Source organism: Microtus pennsylvanicus, chromosome 2 (genome assembly GCF_037038515.1).
Source record: "Microtus pennsylvanicus isolate mMicPen1 chromosome 2, mMicPen1.hap1, whole genome shotgun sequence".
NCBI classification, from domain to species: domain Eukaryota; kingdom Metazoa; phylum Chordata; class Mammalia; order Rodentia; family Cricetidae; genus Microtus; species Microtus pennsylvanicus.
The window spans coordinates 89,205,990-89,230,664 of NC_134580.1; the positions used below are offsets into that span (position 1 = coordinate 89,205,990).

The window sequence follows — 24,675 nt, forward strand, 5'->3', positions numbered from 1 at the left end:
ACATTTTCATGCATATAAACATAAAATGTACAAATAGAAGTAGTTTCATACAAATTTAAAAAACAAGAATTAATTTTTATCATGATAAAATTTAGGGTATAATATGGGACACTCTAATAGAATTGTAGTTATGTAATTCCTTATAATAGGGGTATGATTTGTTAGATAATTGCATCATTTCAGAAACATCAGAGTGTATTCACTCAGAATAAGATGATAATACCACTTCCCGACAATTAATTCTAGGGGATTACCATTATGTATGTAATTTTTTCATTAACCAAAATATTACTATGCAGCTCATGACAGCAAATGATTAACATTGAAATGATTATCATTCTTCATCTGTAATACACTTATCTGTTCTTCCCTAATGTTCAAGCTCTTTAAAGGAGTTAATAGTCAAAAGACTTGGAAAAACATGAATCCTCAATAGCTTGCCATATATTCTAGCTGTGGGTCCTTTACATGAAAGATCTACCTGGAATGAAAGTCATCATTTCCTGCCCCAGTTACTGCAAATCTGTAATAGTGAATCTATTCTAAAAACAATACCTGATACCTATTACCACAAATAATATTCTGTGCTTAAAATTACTTTTTTGACACACAAATATAAAAATGGAAGAGAATTTTTTATTTAAATGAAGAGGTACTGTTACTCAAAAACAATATAGTATTTCTGTAACTGAAAACATAGAAAATCTCAATAGTAGTATTCATTCATAGATGCTCTATCACTACCAGTGGGGAACAAACAATATTTATATGTATCTGTGGGGCTCCGTCAATGAAAATGTGTTTATATAAATGCCTGTGTGTTTATAAATCTCTAGATTTAGAGATATAAGTGGAAGCAATAAAAATGAAATCAATTTATAATTTGTAATAAATAAAAATCAATTTATAATTTATTTCATATCACATTTGATTGTTTTGTATTATTCAAACAAGTCTTTAGCAAATATATACCATTTCTATGTTCATGGAAACACATGTTTGGAAATACAAAGTTTATGAGTATAAATTTTGAAGTCAGTGTGGCTATTCTATATAAAATCAACTATTGGCACTCTACCTTCTGTGATCCATTTTTCTTTTTGATTGCTATCTCTGACACCAATTTCTATTTGAAAATGTGTATTTTCTTTAATCTTGTTCTTTCTAACAAGTAGAATAATAAGGAAAATCACAATTCTGTCTATTTTGTTCACAGCTGTACTTAGAACAATGCATGATACACACACAACAACATTAGCAACAACAAACAAAAAAAGGCTGTAAGTTTTTTCTTAAATAAAATGTTACTAAAATAGAGTATAAACAACTTTTACTTGAAAATTTTATTTTTGATGAAATTGAAAAAACACCTTCTAAATACGCATGAAAAGTGTATAACGTATAACGACTTCCATAAAATGAAAATTACCTACTTGGGTTTGTTTATCTTGGTCTTCAACCATCATGAAGAACACAAAAGGGCTAATTCACTGTGTTGAAGACATTCTATGATTCAATAATAGTGTTTTAGACAGGACAATATAATTTTTGTTCAAGCAGAGATTTAATCTGAACATCAAGAGTGCAACTTGACTACATAGAGGGAGAGAAAATTCATCTCCTAATTTCATTTTGTCTTTAGGAATCAGCAGTATAAAAGAAAGACACGTGCTGGTGTTCACTAATTTAAACACTTTGAGGATCCACAGCTAACTCCCACAAGATGACTCAACATTGAGCCCAACTAGGGACACATTCCAATTTAGAAAACAACAGCAACTGAGTGAATACTCTGTGTCCTTTGAAGCAACAATGAATGATATCATCTTACATGCAGCGTTACAGTAGACAAAAAAAGTAAATATGACAAAAGATTGTGTTAAGAATTTAATTTGTATTGGCAATGGCAGCTTAATTCAAGCACATATGTGTCAGTAGCAAGTGGATATCTGTGAGTTCAAGGCCAGCATGAATTTTCTCATATTAAGAGGTCTTAAGCCCAATTAGATGATTATTGGTTACTCCCTTGGTAACTGGTGCTGCTATTGTAACACTGGGGATATCTTGTTGGTCTGACGATTGTTGTGGCCCATAGAATTTACAGCTGTGTAAGACTACTGATTGCTTTCTTCCTTGACAACTTAAAAAGCATCTTCAGATACTGAGAGCTGGTCCAAACAAGCCCTGCACATTGACAACTCCAGCTGAAACACCAACATGGTCTAGGGAAATCTTATAAGGCCTTATTCTACATGAAGAGAAACAGTTAATTAATGGCACCAAAATGTTTGGCAAGAATTTCCACATAAAGCCTGAGAAAGTTTTTTTTTTTTTTTTTAGAACTCTAGACAGACAAAAACAGAGTCAAGCACAGTTTCTTGGTAACTGTCTTTTCTCTGTTAGTCTGTTTGCTGGCCACAAGCAGAAGCACAGCTCCTTTAATAGAGGCTTTTTGACTCAGTGTTAACAGCAAAAACCTTGCAGCTCTTTTAAAAGGCTCTGCCACCAAACACTTGAATGGTGTTTATGAGCAGTTGGCATCAGACTTCTTGGTGGTGGCATGCACCTAGAAGCTCCCCAGAACTGTGGCAATAAATTTGACTTCTTCCAGTACCTCCACCCTGAAGCTAGACTTGCCGGAAGCCAAAGAATGGGTGGATCAAGCTGCTAAAGCTGCAGTTTTAATCCTGTTTATCAGGTTAAAGGTTCATCCTCAGAAAATGATAGAGATGTACAGTAAAGACAGATTCAGACAAAAAAAAAAACTCTCTAAATTGTTTGTATGTTTAAAACTATACTTCGACTTGGGAGATAAAAAAAAAGAATAAAGTCCTTAAAAAAAAGAAATAGTATTGTTGGGTGTTGTGGCACACACCTTTAAGCCCAACTCTTGGGAAGCAAAGGCAAGCAAATCTCTGTGAGTTCAAGGCCACCATAATCTACAGAATAAGTTCCAGAACAGACAAAGATACACAGAGAAACTTGTCTCACAAAGAGAGAGAGAGAGAGAGAGAGAGAGAGAGAGAGAGAGAGAGAGAGAGAGAGAGAGAGAGAGAGAGAAAGGCAAGAAGGAAGGAGACAGAGAAAATGTCAAGTTGGAAAAATATTCAAAAATTACCAAGCGGTGTTAAAACAAATGTAAAAAAAAAAAAGATCAAATCATTGGTATTTGACAGAATGGTTTCTATTTTAAACAAAAAAAAAATACCAACAACAATGTTATTTTCTCTACCTTTGGCACTCTCAGAGTGATGTGAAGACAATTTTAAGAGGTATTGAAGAAGAGCTATGGGGTAGGAAGTATAGGGAGTGAGTATAAGAATGGGTAACAGAAGGCAAAGGGGGAGAAGGACAATGGGAAGAAAAAATGGAAATAAGGAAATTTGAAGGAGTGGAGGAATAATTGTGGGAACCAGAGTGGTGGAGGACACAAGGAGAATAAGGCCTGCAGACATCAACTAAGCAGAGGTCAGAGAGAATGAAGGGACTGTAGGGGAGTTTGCAAGGGTCTGTGCCAGATCCTCTGCTTGTACATTATGGTTATTAGCCTGGCTCTCTTGTGGGACTCCTCTAACAGTGGAAGTCAGAGTGTCTCTGACTCTTTTGCCTGCTCATGGGACCACTTTCCTCCTACTTGGTTGCCTCATCCAACCTTGATTTGAGGGTTCCTGCCTAGACTTACTGTATCCTGTTATTTCATGTTCACTTGATATTCCTGGGAGGCCTGATTTTTTTCTGAAGGGAAATGGAGGAGGAATGAATTTGTGGAAGAGGGAAGGTAGAGGGATTGGGAAGAGTGGAGGAAGGGGAAATTACTCTCTAGATATATCGAAAAATGTGTGTGTGTGTGTGTATCTATAATTTTTTTAAATGTTTAAATGGATCCTTTGACCTTGAAACTTTTTCAAATGGCTTTGATTTGAAAATAATTCCTATATTCCTTTATATAATTTGAATTATCTGAACCTCTTCAGGTTTTTTTTTTGACTCATTTTTGTCACAACATGCCTTCACCTATCCCAGTATACTCTGCTCACATATGCGCATACATGAATTTCTAGCACTTAAGAGCTTTATTGACTCAAAGCCAAATCTTCCTCATTTGGAATAGATATATAAGTGAGAACATATTTGCCTATATGGATATTTACTCTGTAACTTTTGGATGGGGTTAAAACCTCCTGGATTATGACGGTAAAATAGTTACACTCTTTTCATCCTTCCTTCTTTCAGTTCTCTCTCCCTTCCTTCCATCCTCCTCTCCTTTTAAATTATTACTTTGTTCTGTTTTATGTTTTCAGAAAATTCTCTGGCCTTGAATCCTCCTGCCTCAGCTTCCTGAGTGCTAATTTTAAAGGTGTATAGCACCATTCTGGTTTCTTTATGCTGTTCTCAGTTATAATGCATCATGCTTAACGATATTTTCCTAACCTCTGTTTTCCTCATCTTCATTTTTTTCCTGGGAGATGTGTAATTTTACTTTTTGGTCTAGTCTCTAAATCACAGAATGAGCCCTGTGAATATTATACTGTTTTAGACAGAAAAGTCTTTTCTTCTCTTAAATATCAAATTGATTTATCAGGTAAATTGATATAATGGGCATCTATAATATGTGCATGTATTTATTTATTTAATCAGTGAAAAGAATCACTCTAGTGGGGTTCAGCTCTTGTTAGGATGATTTCATAACTGCCAACAGGCCATCTGCTTAAAAATCAGAAACTTTGCTTTCAATTAGTCACTGTATTAAGATAAATTGTGTTGTAAAATTTAACAAGAGAGAATTCAAGGTCAGGCATAGAAGTATTAGAGAGTGCATGAGGGACATCCTGCTTCATCAGATTACCTGTTCTGTCAAATCATCAGTTTTAATGGAGAACCATATCTATTTTATGTAGTTCATTATTAGTTTATTTAAAAAATAAAGACTGACAAACTTGTAGGGATTGGTTGTAGCTTTCTGGTATAACCTCTTGAGAATATTTTAGTCTGATTTGAGTGGAGAATCACAGCAATGGTCAAAAAGAATGTGATGCCATTGATAGCAGACTTCCAAGTCGTTTAATTGTAACCATCATGATATAAACTCACAATCGAGAGAAAGAGTAAGTGGAAAGAATAACATACATCTCTATGAAATCTGTGAATCAAATGTTGAAGCTGTCCAAAGTGTTAGTAGCAGTGAAGCTACATTCAGATATTTCTTTGAGACAAATGAAAAAAAGGCATTTTAGAAAAGAAAAGATTTTGAAATCTACAAGTAGATCCAGAATACAACCAACTACATAGATTGATTAACTGGATTGATATTACAAAACAACAGCAACAAAACAAACAAACAAAATGATTTCCTCACCTGGAATATAAAAAAATAAAAATAAAAATTGCAGTATACTGACAGCTTGTGAAGGATTCCATTCTCCTACTTGGGACATAGATAATGTCCTTGAAAAAATATTTTGAAAATGTGAACTTGTATATTATAATAACAGCAAGGAAATTTGGCAATTGGCGTTAAGAGTCTGAAAGTTGCCAGTGTTTCTCCCTTGCTGTGAATATATTAAGTGCAAATGCCCTTTAGTCTTTATACCTGGCACTCATAACAGAGAAGCATAAACAACAGTTCAACAATCATTATAATTGTACCATCAATCATATTACAAAATGCAGTGAGAACACATTTCTCTATTGAATGCAATGATGTTTTATTTTAAATATAATAAAGAATTGGTTGACTAGCAGTTCTGATTTCGTTCATAGCTTCAGTTTGAAGAAAACTTGGAACAGTAAAATGTCATCATGTACTTGAAATGAAAAACACCTCTACAATTCTCCAAGAGAGTTCTCTTTACATATAAAATCTTTACAAAGGCATCCAGGTGTGTTTATCCCCCCCCAACCAAGACACTGGAAATCTTTTTTAATACACACACACACACACACACACACACACACACACACACACACATATATGTTTGTTTACTTTAAATACCGACCACAGTTTCCCCTCCCTTGTCTTCTCCTTTTCCCTCCCCTTTCCCTTCTTCCCCCTCCTCCATTTGTCTACCTCAATTCAGATGGGGAAAAGCCTCCCATGGGAGTCAACAAAGTATGCCATGTCAAGTTGAGCCAGGACAAAGTTCCTCCCCCTTGCATCAAGGCTGAACAAGGCATCTCACCATAGGGAATATGTTCCAAAGAACAGGAACAGGTCCTGGTCCCATTGCTAGGGGCCTCACAAACAGACCAAGCAACACAACTGTTACCCAAATGCAGAAGGCCTAGGTCAGTACCATGTTGGCTCCCTAGATGTTGGTCAAGAGTCAGTGAGCTACCGCAAACTCAGGTCAGCTCTCTCTTCGGGTTGTTAGCAAACAGCCATTCAGAACCCCTGTATGACTTGTTTCCAATAACAGCTACTACCCATACTCTAAGAAGTGAATGAATGATTGAATTAGTTCTGAAATTTATTCTGTCTTTTTCTGGCTTCTAACAAACAGGTTGATAAAATACTCTTGTATTTTGGGTATGGATCTCGGGTAAAAGTTAGGTGTGAACTTGAATTTGAAGAAATAATTAAGGACAATTTCTGAGCATGCTATCAGTTCTGATAGAAAAAATCCTCACAACAAGAAGCCAAAAAGTATCAGGCCATCCACATAAAGTGAGCAGATTTGTCAAATACATATTTATTGTTTGTTCATCTACCCAACTATTGGGCGAAAATGAGAGTGAAAAATTAGAAATATAATAAAATTATGCTAACAAAGTAAGGATGTATAAAGACATTAAGAACCAAAAAAGGCAAATTTGTCAATTGAAAATTAACTACAGAATCAAGCTATTAATGTTTTAAGTAAGAGGAAGCAATTTTCATATACAATTGTTTTAACATTGTTTTGAGATTTTTATTTGTTTTTAATTAGCATTTTTGCTTTTGAGAATTTCATACATAAAAGAATGATGCATTTACATTATTTCTAACCCTTCTAATCGCTCTTTCAATTCCTCTTGTGTCTCTCCAACTTTCTCTCAAATTCATGGCCTTCTTTTTTAACTTTTTCCTCCTCATCCAAATAAATCATTTTCTCATAGAATATATCTTGATTACTGTTTCATCCCCCTATACTTCTCCTAGTTCTTCCTCCCCTCCCCTTCCCATCTGGATCCACCCTCCTTGTGTCTCTCATTCCAAAATGTATAGGAAATTTAGGAGAAATCAGAAAATAAAATAAAATGATATAAAACAGAAACTAATATATAATAATTGGACAAAACTAACAAGCAGAAAGTAAAATATCAAGAAAAGGCATAAAAAAACAAAGATGCACTTATACTTTAGAATCCCATAAAAACAATAAACTGGAAGCCATAATAAATGTGTAAAGGACTTCTAAGTTAAAAGGAGAGAAGAAAAACATAAAACAAAATAAAAAAGATAAAACTTAAAAAAGAACAAAACATAAATAAAAGGGAAAGTCCTGACATGACATTGGAAGAGAAGGAACCTTCAGAAAATCAATTGAGTTTGTGTTCTCTTGTCCATCCATTGCTAGGCGTGCAGCCTTCCCTTTGTAGTAGGTATTTTTCACTGTAATTCTCCCTTCAAGGAAACTAAACCTTCATTTGTAAGTTGTTGACAGTTATAGTTTGCTTCTGGGTTAGCAATAGTGGCATATGTCCACTTCTTTCAGCTTGTGGGCCCTATCTGTGCAGACCTAACATTTGTAACTAAGACAAAGAAAAACAATTTATTGCAAATTCTAAAAAAATAATTAGTTCTTTAATTAACTTGCAGGAAACAACTGGGGAAAGTGCTTCAGTAAAATAATACAAACAATCATGAAAATAAAACACCCAGAATGAAGAATTTATTTATTCATTCACCTACTACAGGCTTATAATTTCTTCTGAGTTTCACAAACTATGAAAAAAACATTTATAAACTTAAAAAGAGAGAAAATAGTTAAAGTATAATTATTTTTCAACTTTCAAACAAGTTAGGAAACAGTAATAGTGAATATAACATAAATGAAAAAGTATGAGATTTTCTTAAGAAATAAATTATCCAAAATGAAATTAACCTTAGCATAATGATTTAACTCCTCCCTGATTAAGCATCAATGTATTTAATAAAAAAAATAGGCCTATCTTTCTGCAACCTCAGTGGAACTCTGAAACACAGCTTCCTCCACTACTGAGGGGACATAAGAGGTGAGTGAACAGACACACCATGGGACATCCCACTCTCTAGGACCTCCACAGTGAGACAAAACCCTGGGACCCTCCCCCAACTCCCGTGACTTTTCTAGTCAGCCAGAAGGAGACCTTCCTGCAAGTAGGCTCCCCCAAAACCCAAACCCATCCACCTGATCCTCCAAGATACTAACCCCACCCTGCCCTCAAACTCACCTATCCTCCTGCAACCTCAATGGAACTCTGAAACATAGCTTGCTCTAATACTGAGGGCTCTTGAGAGCTTGCTACAGTACTGAGGGAACTAAGAGCTTACTATAATCCTGAGGGGATCAAGAGCTTGTTGCAGTGCTGAGGACTGCAAGAGATTGCTACAACACTGAGGGGACCAAGGGAGTAAACCAAGAGAGAAGACCAAGAGAAAAGGCACATAGAGACCTCAGATGTTTCCCAAGACACAGACATTGACAGTACAGATACATTCCCAAACATTCAGACAGCCACTGCAAGGACTAGACCAAGGCAAGAAGACACTGCTGGCCTCATTTGAAGGAAGAGATAGTTAGGTGCCTATGCAAGAATTTATCCAACAACCTAAGAAGCCATATGGTAACACCAGATCCCAGTCGTCATATAGCAGGAAGACTTGATCATGCTAACCCAGAAAAAGCCGAAGAAAACAACTTTAAACATAACTTTGTGAAAATGACAGAAACCATTAAAGAGGAAATGGAAAACTCCCTTAAAGAAATGGAGGAGAAGACAAACATTAATAAATCCCTCAAAGAAACCTGAGAAAAAAACAGTCCAACAAGTGAAGGAAACTGTTCAAGACTTGAAGACAGAAATAGAAGTAATAAAGAAAACACAAACCAAGGGAACTCTGGATATTGAAAATCTGGTTAAACGAATCGGAACTACAGAGACAAATATAACCAAAGAATACAAGATATAGAAGAAAGAATCTCAGGTGTTGAAGATACTATAGACAAAATAGACACATTGGTCAAAGAAAACAGTAAATCCAACAAATACTTAACACAAAACATCCAGAAAATCTCAGATATCATGAAAAGACCAATCCTAAGAATAGTAGGGGTAGAAGAAGGAGAAGAACTCCAGCTCAAAGACATAGAAAATATATTCAACAAAATTATAGGAGAAAACTTTCCCAACCTAAAAAAGGATATTCCTATGAAGCTATAAAAAGCTTACAGGGCACCAAATAGACTGGATCAAAATGAAAGTCACCTCATCATACAATAATCAAAACACAAAACATACGGAATAAAGAAAAAATATCAAGAGCTTCAAAGGAAAAAGGCCAAGTAACGTATAAAGGTAGACCTATCAGAATTACACCCAACTTCTCAATGGAAAACATGAAAGCCAGAAGGTTCTAGGCAGATGTGCTGCCACACTAAAAGACCACAGATGCAAACCCATACTACTATACCCAGCAAAGTTTCATTCACCATTGATGGGAAAGAAAGATATTCCATGACATAAACAGATTTAAACAATATGTATCCACAAACCCAGACTTACAGAAATTACTAGAAGGAAAACCCCAATCCAAGGAAGCTAACTGTACCCACAAGCATAGGCAACAGATAACCCCCCCAAAAGAAGGGAAACACACAAACACTATTACCAAAAAATAACAGGAATTAGCAATCACTGGTCATTAATATCTCTTAATATCAATGAACTCAATTCACCTATAAAAAGATACTGGCTAAGAGAATGGATACAAAAACAGGATCCAGTCTTCTGCTGTATACAAGAAACATACCTGAACCTCAAAGACAGACACTACCTCAGAGTAAAGGGTTGGGAAAAGGTATTCCAATCAAATGTACCTAAGAAACAAGCAGGTGTAGCTATCCTAATATCTAAAAAAATAGATTTCAAACTAAATCAATCAGAAGAGATGGAGAAAGATACTTCATACTCATAATAACAGGAACAATCCATCAAGATGTGGTCTCAGTCCTGAAAATATATGTTCCTAATATAAGAGCACCCACATATGTAAAAGAAGCATTACTAAAACTTAAATTGCACATCCAATGTCATATACTAATAGTAGGAGACTTCAACACTCCACTCTTGCCAATGGACAAGTCAACCATACAGAAACTTAACAGAAAAATAAGAGAACTAAAAATTTCATGAATCAAAAGAACTTAACAGACATCCTATAGAACATTACACACAAATACAAAAGAAGATACCTTCTTCTCAGCACCTCATGGAACCATCTCTAAAATTGATTATATACTCAGTAACAAAGCAATCTTCCACAGATACAAAAAATGGAGTAATCTGTGTTTTATCAGATAACCATGGATTAAAGTTAGAATTTAACAGCAATACTACTCTCAGAAAACATACAAACTCGTGGAAATTGAACGGTCACTTACTGAACTACCCCTGGGTCAAGGAAGAAATAAAGAAAGAAATTAAAGACTTCCTAGAAGTCAACAAAAATGAAGACACAATGTATCCAAACCTATGAGATGCTATGAAACAGTGCTAAGAGAAAATGGACAATTTAGAAATGGACAATCTAGATATATACCATATACCAAAATTAAATAAAGACCAGGTGAGCAATTTAAATAAACCTATAAACTGCAAGGAAATAGAAGCTTCAAAACTTCCCAACTAAAAAAAAAGTCCCAGGGATAGATGGTTTTAGTGCTGAATTCTACCAGAACTTCCAAGAAGAGCTAATACCTATCTATACACCTCAGAGTATTCCACATGATAGAAACAGAAGCAACATTGTCACAATCCTTTTATGAGGCAACAGTTACCCTGATATCAAACCTCACAAAGACCCAACCAAGAAAGAGAATTACAGACCAGTCTCACTCATGATGATGGATACAAAAATACTCGATAAAATGTTGGCATATCGAATCCAAGAACATATAAAAAATCATTAAACATAATAAAGTTGGCTTCTCTTTAGAGATGCAGTGCTGGTTCAAGATACAAAAATCTATCAGTCTAATCTATCATGTAAATAAACTGAAAGAAGAAAACACATATGATCATTTCATCAGATCATGAAATAGAATTTAACAAAATCCAACACCCCTTCAGGATAAAGGTCTTTAAGAGATCAGAGATACAAGGAATATATCTAAATATAATAAAAGCAATATACAGCAAACAGACATATTTAACAAATCACATCATACAGGAGGGATTCAGATCCGCCACAGATGGTACTGGTGATTTACAACTTTTGTCATTATTCTACTATTTCTTTTCAGTTTTATAAGACAGGTCTACAAGTATTCATAGTGTGGTCTCACACTTCACAGCCCTGGTTGAACTTGAACTCCTGTATTTCCTGCCTTCATTCACCAAGTACTAGGACTATAGGTGTGTGACAGTTTTTCAAACTACCCAAGTATTTGAAGTGCTTAGGCATGACTGAAACTTTGAAGGCTCTCAGTATTTAATGTACACAGCTTGACAGTATAAGGTGCTTGTATATAAATATAAACCTGTGAAAACATTCAACCATCACTCAATACTGTGAAACACTCATCACTTATAAATGTTGATTTTGTCTATTGCCTTTATGATAAGAGGAGTCAATATAGGCTCTATCCTCTTAGCAACTTTAAAAATTCTATAACACATTACTATTTTCTTTTGATTTTCAAGACACGGTTTCTCTTTAGTTTTGGAGCCTGTCCTGGAACTTGTTCTTGCAGACCAGGTTGGCCTTGAACTCACAGCAATCCACCTGTCTCCATCTCCCAAGTGCTAGGATTAAAGGCATGCACCACCACCACCGGCTATTATTAATTATTCTTAATTAATCATTCATAGTTAATATTAAGATTAAATTTTATAATAAGGATCTTATAGTGTATAAGATTGAAAAGTGTATTATTTTAGTTTGTAAAATATTTTATGAGAAATCAGTAACTCTGTTCATAGTCATATCACCTAGTTACCATAGTTTTACACAAGTATTTATATGTGCTGAATCATTTAATTTCAGCAAAAAAAAATCCTTATGGTCAAAATTAAAAGAGAGTTAAGTAATATATTTTTAAAGAGGTTTAGATTCCATCAGCCATATAAACAAAAACAAAATAAAAATTGAATATATCATACATGTTAGGCAATGCTTTCAACTTTCAGAATCAGAATAACTTCTACATTTTAAAATATTTTTTTGAATTTGTAAGTGTTATCAAAATAATGTAGAAAGGTTCAACAAGGTGCTTGTCCCTAAGTGGGTATAAAGATAGTTGTTCTAAGGCTGAGAACCTGAGTTCAGTCTTGGGAGCTTAAGAAGGAGAGAAGGGACCTTCACTTTGTGTTCTGCCAATCCATTTCACAAACAGGTAAATATAATTTAAATGTTTAAGAAAAAAGAGTGAAGAAGGAAATGTGTATGCAATCTAATACATAGTGCATTAAGAATGAAATATTTCCAGACAGTAGTCAAGTAAAAATCAAAATATATACCTTCAATCTCACTGAAAAAAAAACAATAAAAGATAAAAGAAGTGATAAGATCAAAAATTCAAAACTGAGTAAAAATGAAAAAGGCACATCTTTTTTATGTTGACAAACATTAGTATATCTCCAAACCTCTTCACTAATTGTATAAGAAAAAAGATTAAGAAGAATACGAAAATAGTCTTTTAATGTTACATAGGTACCAAAGAGTTGAAAGGATGAATTTTGCATTCTTAATTCAACACTGTAAATGATAACCGAGTCATAGAAACATAGTCACAGAAACTCAGATCTAGACCCAAAGGGCTTTAGGAAGATTCTCCCAGCTAGTCCTCAGTCCTTCTTCCAGTTTAACCTTATGATAGATGACTCTTTATTCAAACCCCATTGGCTAATGGAGTGTCAGTCTTTATTACTACTTCAATCTCCTTTCTTGTTACAGATCTGTTTAAGCTATTCATATTCCATGATTTAATTTTAAATGACTAAGAATTTATCCACTTCTTCTAGAACTGAATATTTTTGTTAATATTATAAATACAGTAGTTAATTTATGTTATGAAATGCATGTATACAACTAAACATATTTAGTTTAATAAATCTGCTACAAAATAAACAAATGCTACTAATAACTTATTTTAGTTCATTGAAATATTCAGCATTTCATAGATAGAATATGAATTTAAGATTTGTTTCTGAAATGGACTTACTTGTAAGCATTTCTGGTTGATTGTTAACATTTAAAGTCCTAGTCTTTTTTGATGAAATTTAAATTCAATGGATTGGAAGGCCTGGCGATTTTCATTGAATTCTAGAAAATTCTTGAACCTTCAAAATTAAGAAGCTAAGATCATATAGATATAGATAAACAAACAAAAGCAGATGAAATCAATTGTTCAAAATACCAGGAAAATATGAACTCTTTCAATCTGTATCTGTGCATAATTAATACTTAACCACCACTACCCTGAAAAATTTCTGCCAGAAGTGTTCTTGTCAAAGACAATCATAACATATTTATAGTTTTATGAGTTATACATATGATATTTTTTGTCAACAAAGTAACTTTCTAGGAACTGATAAGTATGCACAACTTAGACAATAATGAGGACACTAAGGGAGACTTACATAGATCTAATCTACATGGGAAGTAGAAAAAGACAAGATCTTCTGAGTAAATTGGGAGCATGAGGACCATGGGAGAGGATTGAAGGGGGAGGGGAAAGGCAGGGAGGGGAGCAGAGAAAAATGTAGGGCTCAATAAAAATCAATTAAAAAGTATACACAACTAATACATAACATTTGCAAAATATTTTGAGACACATACTTTTAATGTCCACCCACTTTTACCTACTAAGAAGACCTCTGATTCAACCATTAATACATCTCAGTTGCAAGGATGGTGCATGTTCTATTGTATTGTGCAGCAGATCCAGGCTTCCTACATAGCCAAGTGCTAGGTCAATGTTACAATTTAAAGTCATTTCTATCTGCAATATAATTTAAGAGGAAAGAGAACAGCTGAAGAGACAGCAAGGTTGATTGTACCAGTGTGCTGCCAAGTTTAGGATATAATTTCACACTTCTGTAGTTCCTGATGAAGTATAGCAAGAACAGAGGACTTGGATCTTAATGTCCCACAAACTTTTGTTTTGAATACAAAGTGACCGAGCCCAGAGAGGACAGTGGTCCTTGGGAGTCATGATTAAGCTTGAATAAAGCAAAATTCTTCCTGGAACTGTACTGTTATTCATAAGGAAAACAACAAGAAAATTAGGTACAGATAGATATTTTAGAATTCAGTAGAACTCAGTTATTCAAAGGACTTATAAAAACTAGACTTCTTGTGGATGTTTGAGTGCTTAGATATATGGGCTCTTAAATCATGCAGAAGTCAGTTCTAATCACCATGCTACCTCCTACTAGCAGGCAGTGTGTACACAATGACAGTGCTTCATGTACAGCTTCCCATCCTCTGTAAAACTTCCTGGCCAGTGCCAAGCTCATCCATGCAGGCCAGCTCTCCAGATTACCTCATTAGCTACAAGTAGAGGGACCTACTCTTATGTCAGCTACCAGACTTAAGGCTCCATTGTTCATGACTTGCCAAGGTCAGGAGACATTCTGCTTGCCCTTCCACTGACTCCACTATTTGAGAAAGAGTATACAGAATCCCCAGTCAAAGATAAAAAGACTACAGTTACTAATCATTTTTGGATTACTGGCCTGGGAATTATCTCAGAAGTCATGAGGAGTATCCAGAACCAACTAAACCTCCAAAGAAGGGGAAGCAGAATGGACATACTTCCAGTTGCTTCTATTTCTAACAACTCCTGTGATTCACTATAATATCACACAAACACCCAAACTGTATCAACCAGGTAAGAACAACCAGTAAGTTCATCTACTAAAATCTCAGAGGTCAGGGTTGTTTAAATGGACTAGATCAATTTCCCAGTATCCATTGGTATTGTTTAACTGCAGCTTTCTTTTATATATTCTTCCTGTCTTGAGAGGCTGAGACAAGATTGTAAAACAACTGAAGGTTTCTAGTTGGGATGACTCCTACTATTGTAGGAAGGATATTTGACTGAATCTGGACCTGCCTTCTCTTTTTCCAATGTCATTTGACTAAATGCAGTCTTATGGCTGTCTCTCTTAGGATTCTCTCTCTTAAGGTTTCTGGGTTCATGCTGTAAGCAGTGGAGCATGCTAAGAATTCTAAGAATTATTAGGTTGCTCCCAGACTCTTACCAGTGTACTCAACTCAAAGTGATAACACACACGTCTATTTAATAGTTTATTAAGTAGTACAATGAAAAGCAAACTCATGAATAGAGAACAAAGCAGTCACCAGATCCAGATCCAGCTGCTGCTGTCTGGTAGCCTTCCCAAGGGCAGTGAGGACAAATGGCAAGGCTTGCTCAGGTTCTGCCCACCCAAGAGACTGCACGCAACCCTTCTCTTTTCTCTAGTCACATCTTGAGATAAAAACATGCCCATGGCTAGTCACTACCAAATGTCAATGTTACTACCAAGCTCCCATAACATTAGGTAATATGGCTTCATATAAAGAGTTTCTTTTCATATCTGTCCATAGTAAAATCATGGGACTCCCTTTGCAATGTGTGTTTTGACTTACTTTCCACCAAGACACTTTGCTATCCAAGTCATTACAATCTTTACTTCTGCTAGTTTTTCCTAGACTGAACACAACTTATATATTTCAAAAGGGCTAACTAAGCATGATGTAAAATGTTTTATAATAAATAAGAAGACTTCTCTTTAATACTTTGAAGTCTACAGGACTATATTAAAAACTTTCTACTATAAAAATAAATACTTCTCCAGTTGAATGGAAGATGGGAGGATCATATGACTTATGACAATTAATTGCTTTAACCTCACCCTTCTTCTGGCTGAGAGAGTAGTCTTTTGACATTGTTAGGGGAAGAGGTTCTTGGAGGATGACCTCAGTGCTGTAGGATGTCTGCCAGTTTTGTAACAATGACCTGGCTCTAGCATCAACCGACCCATTAGAATTCTTATATCAATTTTATTATTTTGTGACAATTTTATAAGGTAGGGTTGCAAGGTACCTCTAAGTATTTAGGTCCACAATAAATTTTAAGAAAGCATGTTTATTTTCATAAATTATTTTTGGTGTTGTCTAATTCTCAACCTTTTGGAATAGGACTTTTGGAGAAGACCTTCACTGTGATCGCTAAACATTAAAGACATGGGTAGAGTGGGAACAGTGTCATAGAGATGTGTCATTTGTGCCTGAATACTTTACTGATACTTATTCTCTACACTTTAACCAATCTACATTGACTGCACACCCGTATACAAAGAAAGTTGTCTGATGAGATCTGAGAGCTTTATTAACCTATTGGCAAAGAGATAAGAATTTATATAGCAGATTGACATTATGTACATTAAGAAAAACAATAAGAGTAGGTTGAAATACCTGGAACTCTCTGGAACCTTTGGTTTACAAAACCATACATTCAGGTCACAATATGAAGAAATCAAGTTGGTAACTAACTAGAAAACTCCCTCCCCACTGATTAACTTTCATTATATCTAAAGGTTCTGTGCAGGCTAGTGGAGGGAAAAGTCATGGACAGTCTTATCCAACTGTGAATCTATTGAGAAAGAATAATGGCCTGCATGACAAAATATATCCATACCTGCAATAGTGAAATGAATGTCATAGGGTAAGCAACTGCATTTTGATTGGATTTAAAGGCACAATACAGATGAGATTACACATGCCTAGTAATGCAAATTTGGAAACAACATCCTAGAAACACTTTTGTCTAAGATCTACTTAAATGTTATAAGATAGTTAAAACTAGAAGACTGGTAAATGTTGTTCAACTAATAAATCATGAATGCCAACAACAATGAGGAGGTAAGAAAGTCTAAATAAGTCAGTATTTTGGCTCTTATCTTTCAAGGCCAACTAAGGAACATGGGACAATGAAATACCTTCAAAGGTACTACAATCTAGTAAATTCTATCTTTCCTCTTGATCATAACAAACAAGCACATCTTAAAGGCTGAACCATAAAAGTGTGTATCCTGAAGAAAAGAAAGTCAATGGAGAGGGAAATATGCCCTGTGTTTCCTGAAGAAGCTTCATGGTCAGCAATCCATCTATCTGGGTTATCTATCCTGGTAGACGGTATAACTGTTAAAGGAAGACTAAAGAATCAAAGGACCCTACTCAGACCATTAACAATAATCCCTTAGGAGTCTTGACTGATGTTAATATCAACGTACGTAATTCCTGGATACCGATATCTTATTGGACACTCAAGAGGAAAGAGAAAGGGAAAAATACATATTTAGATGAGAAAATTATAAACTCAAAATATTATAAAGGGAAGTTTGTGATCTATATAAACATTTTCTCCTAGAAGGGTTCAGTTTTAACCCTGAAATGTAGTTTCTAATACATTTATTAGAATGTAGTTAACTAATAACTTTTTATGAAATTAACTGAATGACTACTTGCAAATACCAAGGGAAACATGATAGAAGAAGGTCTTAAGGAGAATGCTCTCTTTGATGGGAACACTATGCTTGAATACACTTCTGTATTCTAGCTCAGAGAAATGATGCTTAATATTAAGAGTATGGTTCTTATTACTGTGGTATTATTTATTAAAAATGCTGTGTTGCCTCTTAAGCGTTCTGTGTAGGCACAGGTGGAACTCTGTAACAAATCATTTTTGAGTCCCTACAATGGCATTCGGGACTGTTAATCTGATCATGAATGCCTATGCAATTTAAGTCAACGCTTGGCTAGAAGGTAACGCTATAAATCAAAGGACATGACACCCACTTGACACAATAGCGTGGCTGTTGTATTATTTTGTAAGACAGACTACATTCACTAGTTCTCAACACAATTGTCTCCATCATAAATAGAACAGTGATAAAAAGGTATTTTTCATAGAAAATGCACAGGTGTCATAATCAATTATATTCCATTCTACATTAAAGTGTTTCATATTACAGATAGAGTCTGATGGCAGGGGTCTTGGGTGCCACAGTTCTCACACACATAGGTGTACAGACTCAAATATTTATTGGACATAATATTCAGTCATGCCAGTATTTCACTTCAACTTTTCCCCTATGACTCACATAACTTCGAATTATTTTTTACAAGAGACAAATTTTCTTTCCTTAGTCATAAACAAAAGTACAGTCTGGAAATACTAAGGGGAGTTAGTGCACAAGGATGAAGGAATTTCTCTCAGGATATATGTGTCTTTTTCTCTTCTTTTCTAAAGTGTATAGGAAGACTTTGATACTAAAGAAGTGGTCCAGGGAAAAAGGAAGTTGAAGAAGTCAAGATTTGGAGAGTAAGTGCTATTCCCCAGAGCCATTCCTCTGTGGATCATGAAGCAGGACCTGAACACCAAGTTAAATTTGGAAGAAGCTTTCAGATTGGCACTAGCACTCACAACTTATTTAGCAGAAAAGAGAATTGATGTTAGTTTCAGCCTGCAGATCTCCATACAAACATTGAAGCCATTATAATGAGACAGTTAATCTGGGTACAAAAATGCTTGGTTCCAGAGAATTGCTTGAAAAATGCTATTTTTGTGTTTAACCAACTGTCAGGATTTTTAATGAAACTGTCACAGCATTAACTGATATCATTTAGCCCAAGATAATTGAGACAGTCTGTGTTTTATGGAACCTAGGACCTCCCTGAATATCCTAGCAGCTTATTACTAAATAAACAGTCATGAGAAGCCAGAACTATCCTTATCCGTTTTTCATCATTGCTTGTATGACATATTAATCCATCATGAGTCAGTGAATCACATCATGCCTGTCTAGGGACCTAGGTCAGATTTTACCCAGAAACCAGGTCTGGTTTGCCAGCTTATGTTGACTCCAAGGTGTTCTAAAGTAATAACAGTATATCCTTCTAGTTGTCGACAATCATAAACACTCCCAGATACCCTTTAAACACCAGAAACAAGGAAATTGCCTCTTTTTCTCACACTTGATGAAGATTCTCACATTCAAAATGTCTTTGCCTATTAAAATTTTTATAAGAAATCTAGAATTTAGAACAGAAAAAAGAGAGGGAGAAGGAACTGGGATTAATATGTGAAATAAGACTGTTTAAAAAAGAAAGCAGAAAAGAAGGAAACAGAAAAAAATTAAACATGCATTGTTAGTCTCTTTAGAAACAAAATTGGCTTAATCAAGAACCAAAATGTCAACCTGACAAAAATGCAGACTTGCCCCCAATTCTCAAAGACTCAGCAGAGCTCTCAATTTAGTGCTATATCAACTTCTCAGGTGAAAGGGGTTTTTGTTTGTTTGTATTTTAACTTTTTGTAAGATAGTCAGGAACAAAAATGTTCAGAGTGATACAATCACATAGCAAACAATAGTTATGTAAATGTGGGTGGAGTAGAGAGGTAATAATTACTGTTTCATTGTATTGCAATCTTTAACATATGAAGGTAAATGTGCATCTGAATCTTCTTTATTACAACATTTTAAAACTTTTTCAGGGACAGTGCACTATTAGAAAGACTGTGTGATTGTAACTGATACTGTCATAATGGAAAATTGTTATAATATCCAGAGCCAACTGTTACTATAAGATACCCCCCAAAAGTATTACGGAATGAAGCAAAAATAGAAAGTATGTGTGTGTATGTGTGTGAGCTGTATGTGTGTGTGCATGTGTGTGTGTGTGTGTGTGTGTGTGTGTGTATGTGTGTGTCCTGCTGAGGGCATCTTATATTCCTAATGTCAATAAAAGTATAGGGAATCCTGAAAATGATAACAATGTGTATTTTATCAATCACTAAATTTTGAATTCCAACTACCTGACATAGATTTGAATTTCTTCCAATAGTATACATTAGATATTAGGTTTATTACAGATGAGCACAAACAGACTTAATAATATTAAACCTGTAAGTAGCACATGCAGAATTAATGTGCAGGACAAAAAGAGAAAAATATAGATCAGTGATCCTCCACCTTCCGAATGCTGTGACCCCATGATGTTCCTCATGATGTGGTGACCCTCCTCCATAAAATTATTTCATTGCTACATAATAACTGTAATTTTGCTACTGTTATGAATTATAAGGTAAACGTCTGACATGCAGTATATCTTATATGTTACTCAAAAGGAATTGTGGTCCACACGTTGAGAGCCACTGCTTTATATCAAGTAATAGAGACTTCAGACTAACAATTGATTTTTTATATCTATCCTGCCATATCCACTGGATTTATTAATTAGTATATGTATTATCAGGGATTGGTTTTGATTAACAAATTTATAATTACATAAGTCTCCAATATTTATGAATATTTAGGTTTTAATGCATGGTGACAGTGCTATTCTGTTCCCTAGACAAAGAACTAGCAACAACTAATGACTTCTGGGGGAAAGAGAATTAGCTTCTCCGAGAAATGAGACACAATCAACATTGTCCAGTTCAGAGTGGTCAACAATGCTTTTTTTTTTAAAATAGATATGGAATTCACTTGAATAAAACAAAAGTAATTGGCACAATTGGTTCACCAAAGTAAATACTTTCCTAAACATGAAATTAAAGTAGGGCTTTCTCTTCTTCTAGGTCAGCAGGAAAAATCTTTGCCTTCACAGTGCTAACTGCCTGTCCTGTCCAAAAGAAGAAGAAAAATGTAACCACAGGGGAACCAATATGGATGGTTTCCCAAATAAAGTTTCTGTATGGTCGTGGCATACCATTCCTATGCAAAAGGATGAAACTTAGCTTATTGGGGGGGGGGCTAGCTGTGTACACACTTCTAGTGCAGCACTTTTCCCAACAACCAAGCCAGGAAATTACTCTGTGATTCTATCTATGGATGAATACAATTATGAAATTATCTTGTTTGTAATAAAATAATGGAATTTGATGTCTAGAAGTTTAAAATCCCAGTCCCACAAACACAAATATTGTGTGTTTTCTCTCATATGTGGGATCTGAGTGTGGGATGGTTGAAGATTATGAAACTAAAGTGGAAGTCCAAGATACTGGAAAGAGGATGAGGAATAAGAAGTAGGAATAAAGTGTGTAAAGATGATGACATGATCAAAGTGTATTATAAGCACTTGTGGAAATATAATTAAACCCCTCAGATTATATTTTAATATTAAATTATAATTAGCAGGGAGACAGAGAACAGAAGGCCAGAAGCAAAGTCTCCATATTAAACATGAATCAATATCAAAAGTAGATAAACACTTTCCAAAACTGTTTATCTAGAGCCAAAGGCAAGCCTAAAATAAAATCTAAGACTCCCGAATTTCAGTACAGAATTCCCTATCTCTTTAGTGCGCAATGCTGCATGCGGTGAGCAGCACTGGAAAACACTTCCAGGTTAAAGGGCACACAGAATGTTATCATGCTTCTTCTTATTAAAAAAAATGAAAAAGGATGATCCTTTATGTGGGTTATCTTTTCCTAGCAGGTTCCCACCCCTAGACAAAGAACTATAAGTAACTATGTCTTCTGGGGGAAGAATTAGCCTCTCCCAGGGATGCACCCCTTATTGGTTGCATATACACCAAGCAATAAAAATATACTCAAAAGGTTGTATTTATGTATTTATGAAAGCACACATATGAGAGTCTCTCTATATAAAAATAATAAAAGAAAATCAGGCTATTAACTTGAAAGTGGGTATGGTGAAAGTGATGGAAGGGAACCTGGAGGGTTGGAAAGAGGAAATAGATGAAAGAAAGTGATTTCTTTTAAAAAGACACAATTAACTAGAACCATTTAGTTAAAAGTTAATATTTCTTATTTTGGGTCCCTGCATCTACTCATATTTGCATTTTTGTTAAAGTGGGTTTTTTTGGTGTCAAAATGTGAATTTTGAAAATAAGTGACTCATGGTACATTATAAAAGAGACAATATGAAATGCCGTGAATTGCATGAGTCTAATCACTCCTTTGAGCAAAGATAACCAATCTTAAAGTTGATGGTTACTTGCTCCCTAACATACAACATGTATCAAGACGGATATTCTGGGGTACCTTTTATGTATCTGGGTCTCCCAAAGCTTTAGAACATAATGGTAGGAGGCAGTTTCAAGGTTTCTATTTCTTTCTTTGGAACTCCAGTGTCTGTATGTGTTTAATGATGCAAGGAAACAAAACTTATTGAAGTAGTTTAATTGCCTTTGGAATTTTTGGTGCTCAAATAGAACTGCATAGGAGCCCAAATTTCTGCTTACACCCACAGTCTCTCACTCCATACCTAATTCCCACATACATTTAAGAGACACCAGAGCATGTGAACTTGTGCAGATTATAGCTCCTAACTGGAAGCTCTTTCAGCACAATATTTTGCCTGTAAAATAAATTCCTGCTAAGTTATTCTGAGTTTATCCAGGGTTTTGGTTCAAAAACGAAACCAAGATCTATCCTAAACCAACTATTTGGAGAAGGAGTAATAAGATTTCAATAAATGTTTATTCTAATGAACACAAGTAAACCTTCAGAATTGTATATTTTAGCGACTATATGAGAAAGTAGGAAGCAATTACCATTATTCATCCATTCAACACAATTAATGTAGAATAAATGCATCAAATAATAAAATTCCCAGAATCAGTTTCTCAAAGAAATATGTGCTTTATGAAAAGTCGTTTAAATAGTAAGAAAACAGAACAAAGAGTGATTATAATTCTTAATCTGACCATGCAACTAGTGAAAAATTTGTATAAGCCTAAACGATATGCTGGGAAGTTCCTGGAAAAAAATACCCTAATGTATATAAAAACCAGAAACCCGTAATCATACATTCATCCGGAAGATAAAGTTTTCCAGGGAGATTACAGAGTTCCGTCATCTGGGACCTACCAACTTCTGGGATTTTCCACGAACTCATTTATCATACAATTTTCCAAGCTCAGAAAAAGTAATGAATTTACCCATGTGAGCCTTAAGCGGTACTAGAAGCTCACACTGGGGCAAACATTACCCAAATTTTCAATCTTCAAACCTTAGGGTGCGGCAGGCACCTTTTCTACTGCAAGAGTTCACTACGATGCACTGAAGGAGATTTAAAAGACATACAAACAAGTCCTGACGTGACGGATTCTTTCCCCTCCCGGGCTCGGGCTCTGTGCGGTTTGGGATATCAGACTTATCTCCGATGCAGGGTAAAACATTTATAAAATGGGGTCTTAACTTTACAGAGTCCCTTAGTTCTTCAACATACAGGTGGAAAGGATGCTCCTGCATAACTGCAAGGAAATGCAGATCGGGATGTGGTGCCCACAAGGAGAAGGGAGAGAATTCCCACTGACCTTTTTGCTGTTTAAAGGACTGAATGGAGCCTGAGTGGTGGACCATTTTCACTCTGCGTGTTCCGGTGGAGTTAAGGAGCTGTCCGAGAGGGATGCAGTACAACAGTCGCCCGACTTTCCAGAGACACTCCTGGGGCTCCAAGCCACATAGCTCATCGCAATCTGACACCTGCTTTAGCCAGCACTTAGCTCTGAAGGCTGTGTGCCCGCCAGTCTCATCGTCATAGCAACGTGGGAGGGCAGTACCGCGGTAGGCTCCCCTCAGTGGCTACTTTTGTAATAACCCCACATTCAGGCTGTTTCTCAGTGCTGCAGTGAGGTGGGTGTTGCAAGGGGTTTGGTGTATGTGGGAGAGGCAGCAATTTCTTAAGGACGACGCATAAATTCAAGCATTGCTCTAAAGCTGTCACGAAGGAGCTCATTTTCAAGCTCTGAGCCTCCTTATCACACCCAGGCACACCAGTATTACATTCCTGGAAGTTAGCCTGTAAATAAAGAATGGTGAAGTTGGAATCTGTCCTGACACAAGAATACTAATGGATGCGGTGCTGTTCTCATCTTTCCTTCTTAAATCTAAATGTGGGGGAGCCCACCACAGCATCCACGGGTTGAGTAAGCAGATAAACACTAAGGTCTGGCACTTTGCGTTCAAGTTCTCTTCTGCTTCAGAAACTTCGATTTCAATCTTTGTGTGTGTGTGTGACGCTGCAATTCATAAATCTTCTAAGTATGTTGAAGAAATATCACCTACGGTTCTCAATATAATCGTGTTAAAGTCATAAAAACAATAATTTATATTATAGCATATCATATTTTACAGAAATGAAGACTCACAGCAACTCATAAGTCTCATTATTACATAAATAGGAACCACATTTTCCAATGCAGTCCTCCTTTCCCCCTTATAATCAGAGCTTCCTAACCCCAAAATTCTTCCTAGAACAGGAGAAATAAGGTAGTATTGAACAGAAATACAGTAAAAGGGTCTTTTGGTTCTTGAATTTGAAGATTTGTCAGACCAATTAATTTAGAGTAAGTTTAGTGTCTAAATAAAACAAGATTTTAAAATGATAATGTTATTTCACAATTTTAAAAACCTCAAATAGATTGAGTTACTGTTAAATTTTCTTTGTCTTCAT

General features: G+C 35.4%; 1 protein-coding gene across 1 annotated transcript in view; it reads right to left on the bottom strand.

The window, feature by feature from the left end:
• The window catches only part of Ano3 (anoctamin 3), a 226,209-nt gene extending 202,386 nt beyond the window's left edge, over window positions 1-23,823 (bottom strand). Inside the window, exon 1 of the mRNA XM_075961687.1 lies at window positions 23,537-23,823. Coding sequence (XP_075817802.1) covers window positions 23,537-23,582 — 46 coding nt within the window. The 5' untranslated portion in view covers window positions 23,583-23,823. The remainder of the gene's footprint in view (window positions 1-23,536) is intronic.
• Window positions 23,824-24,675: the final 852 nt, after the last annotated feature.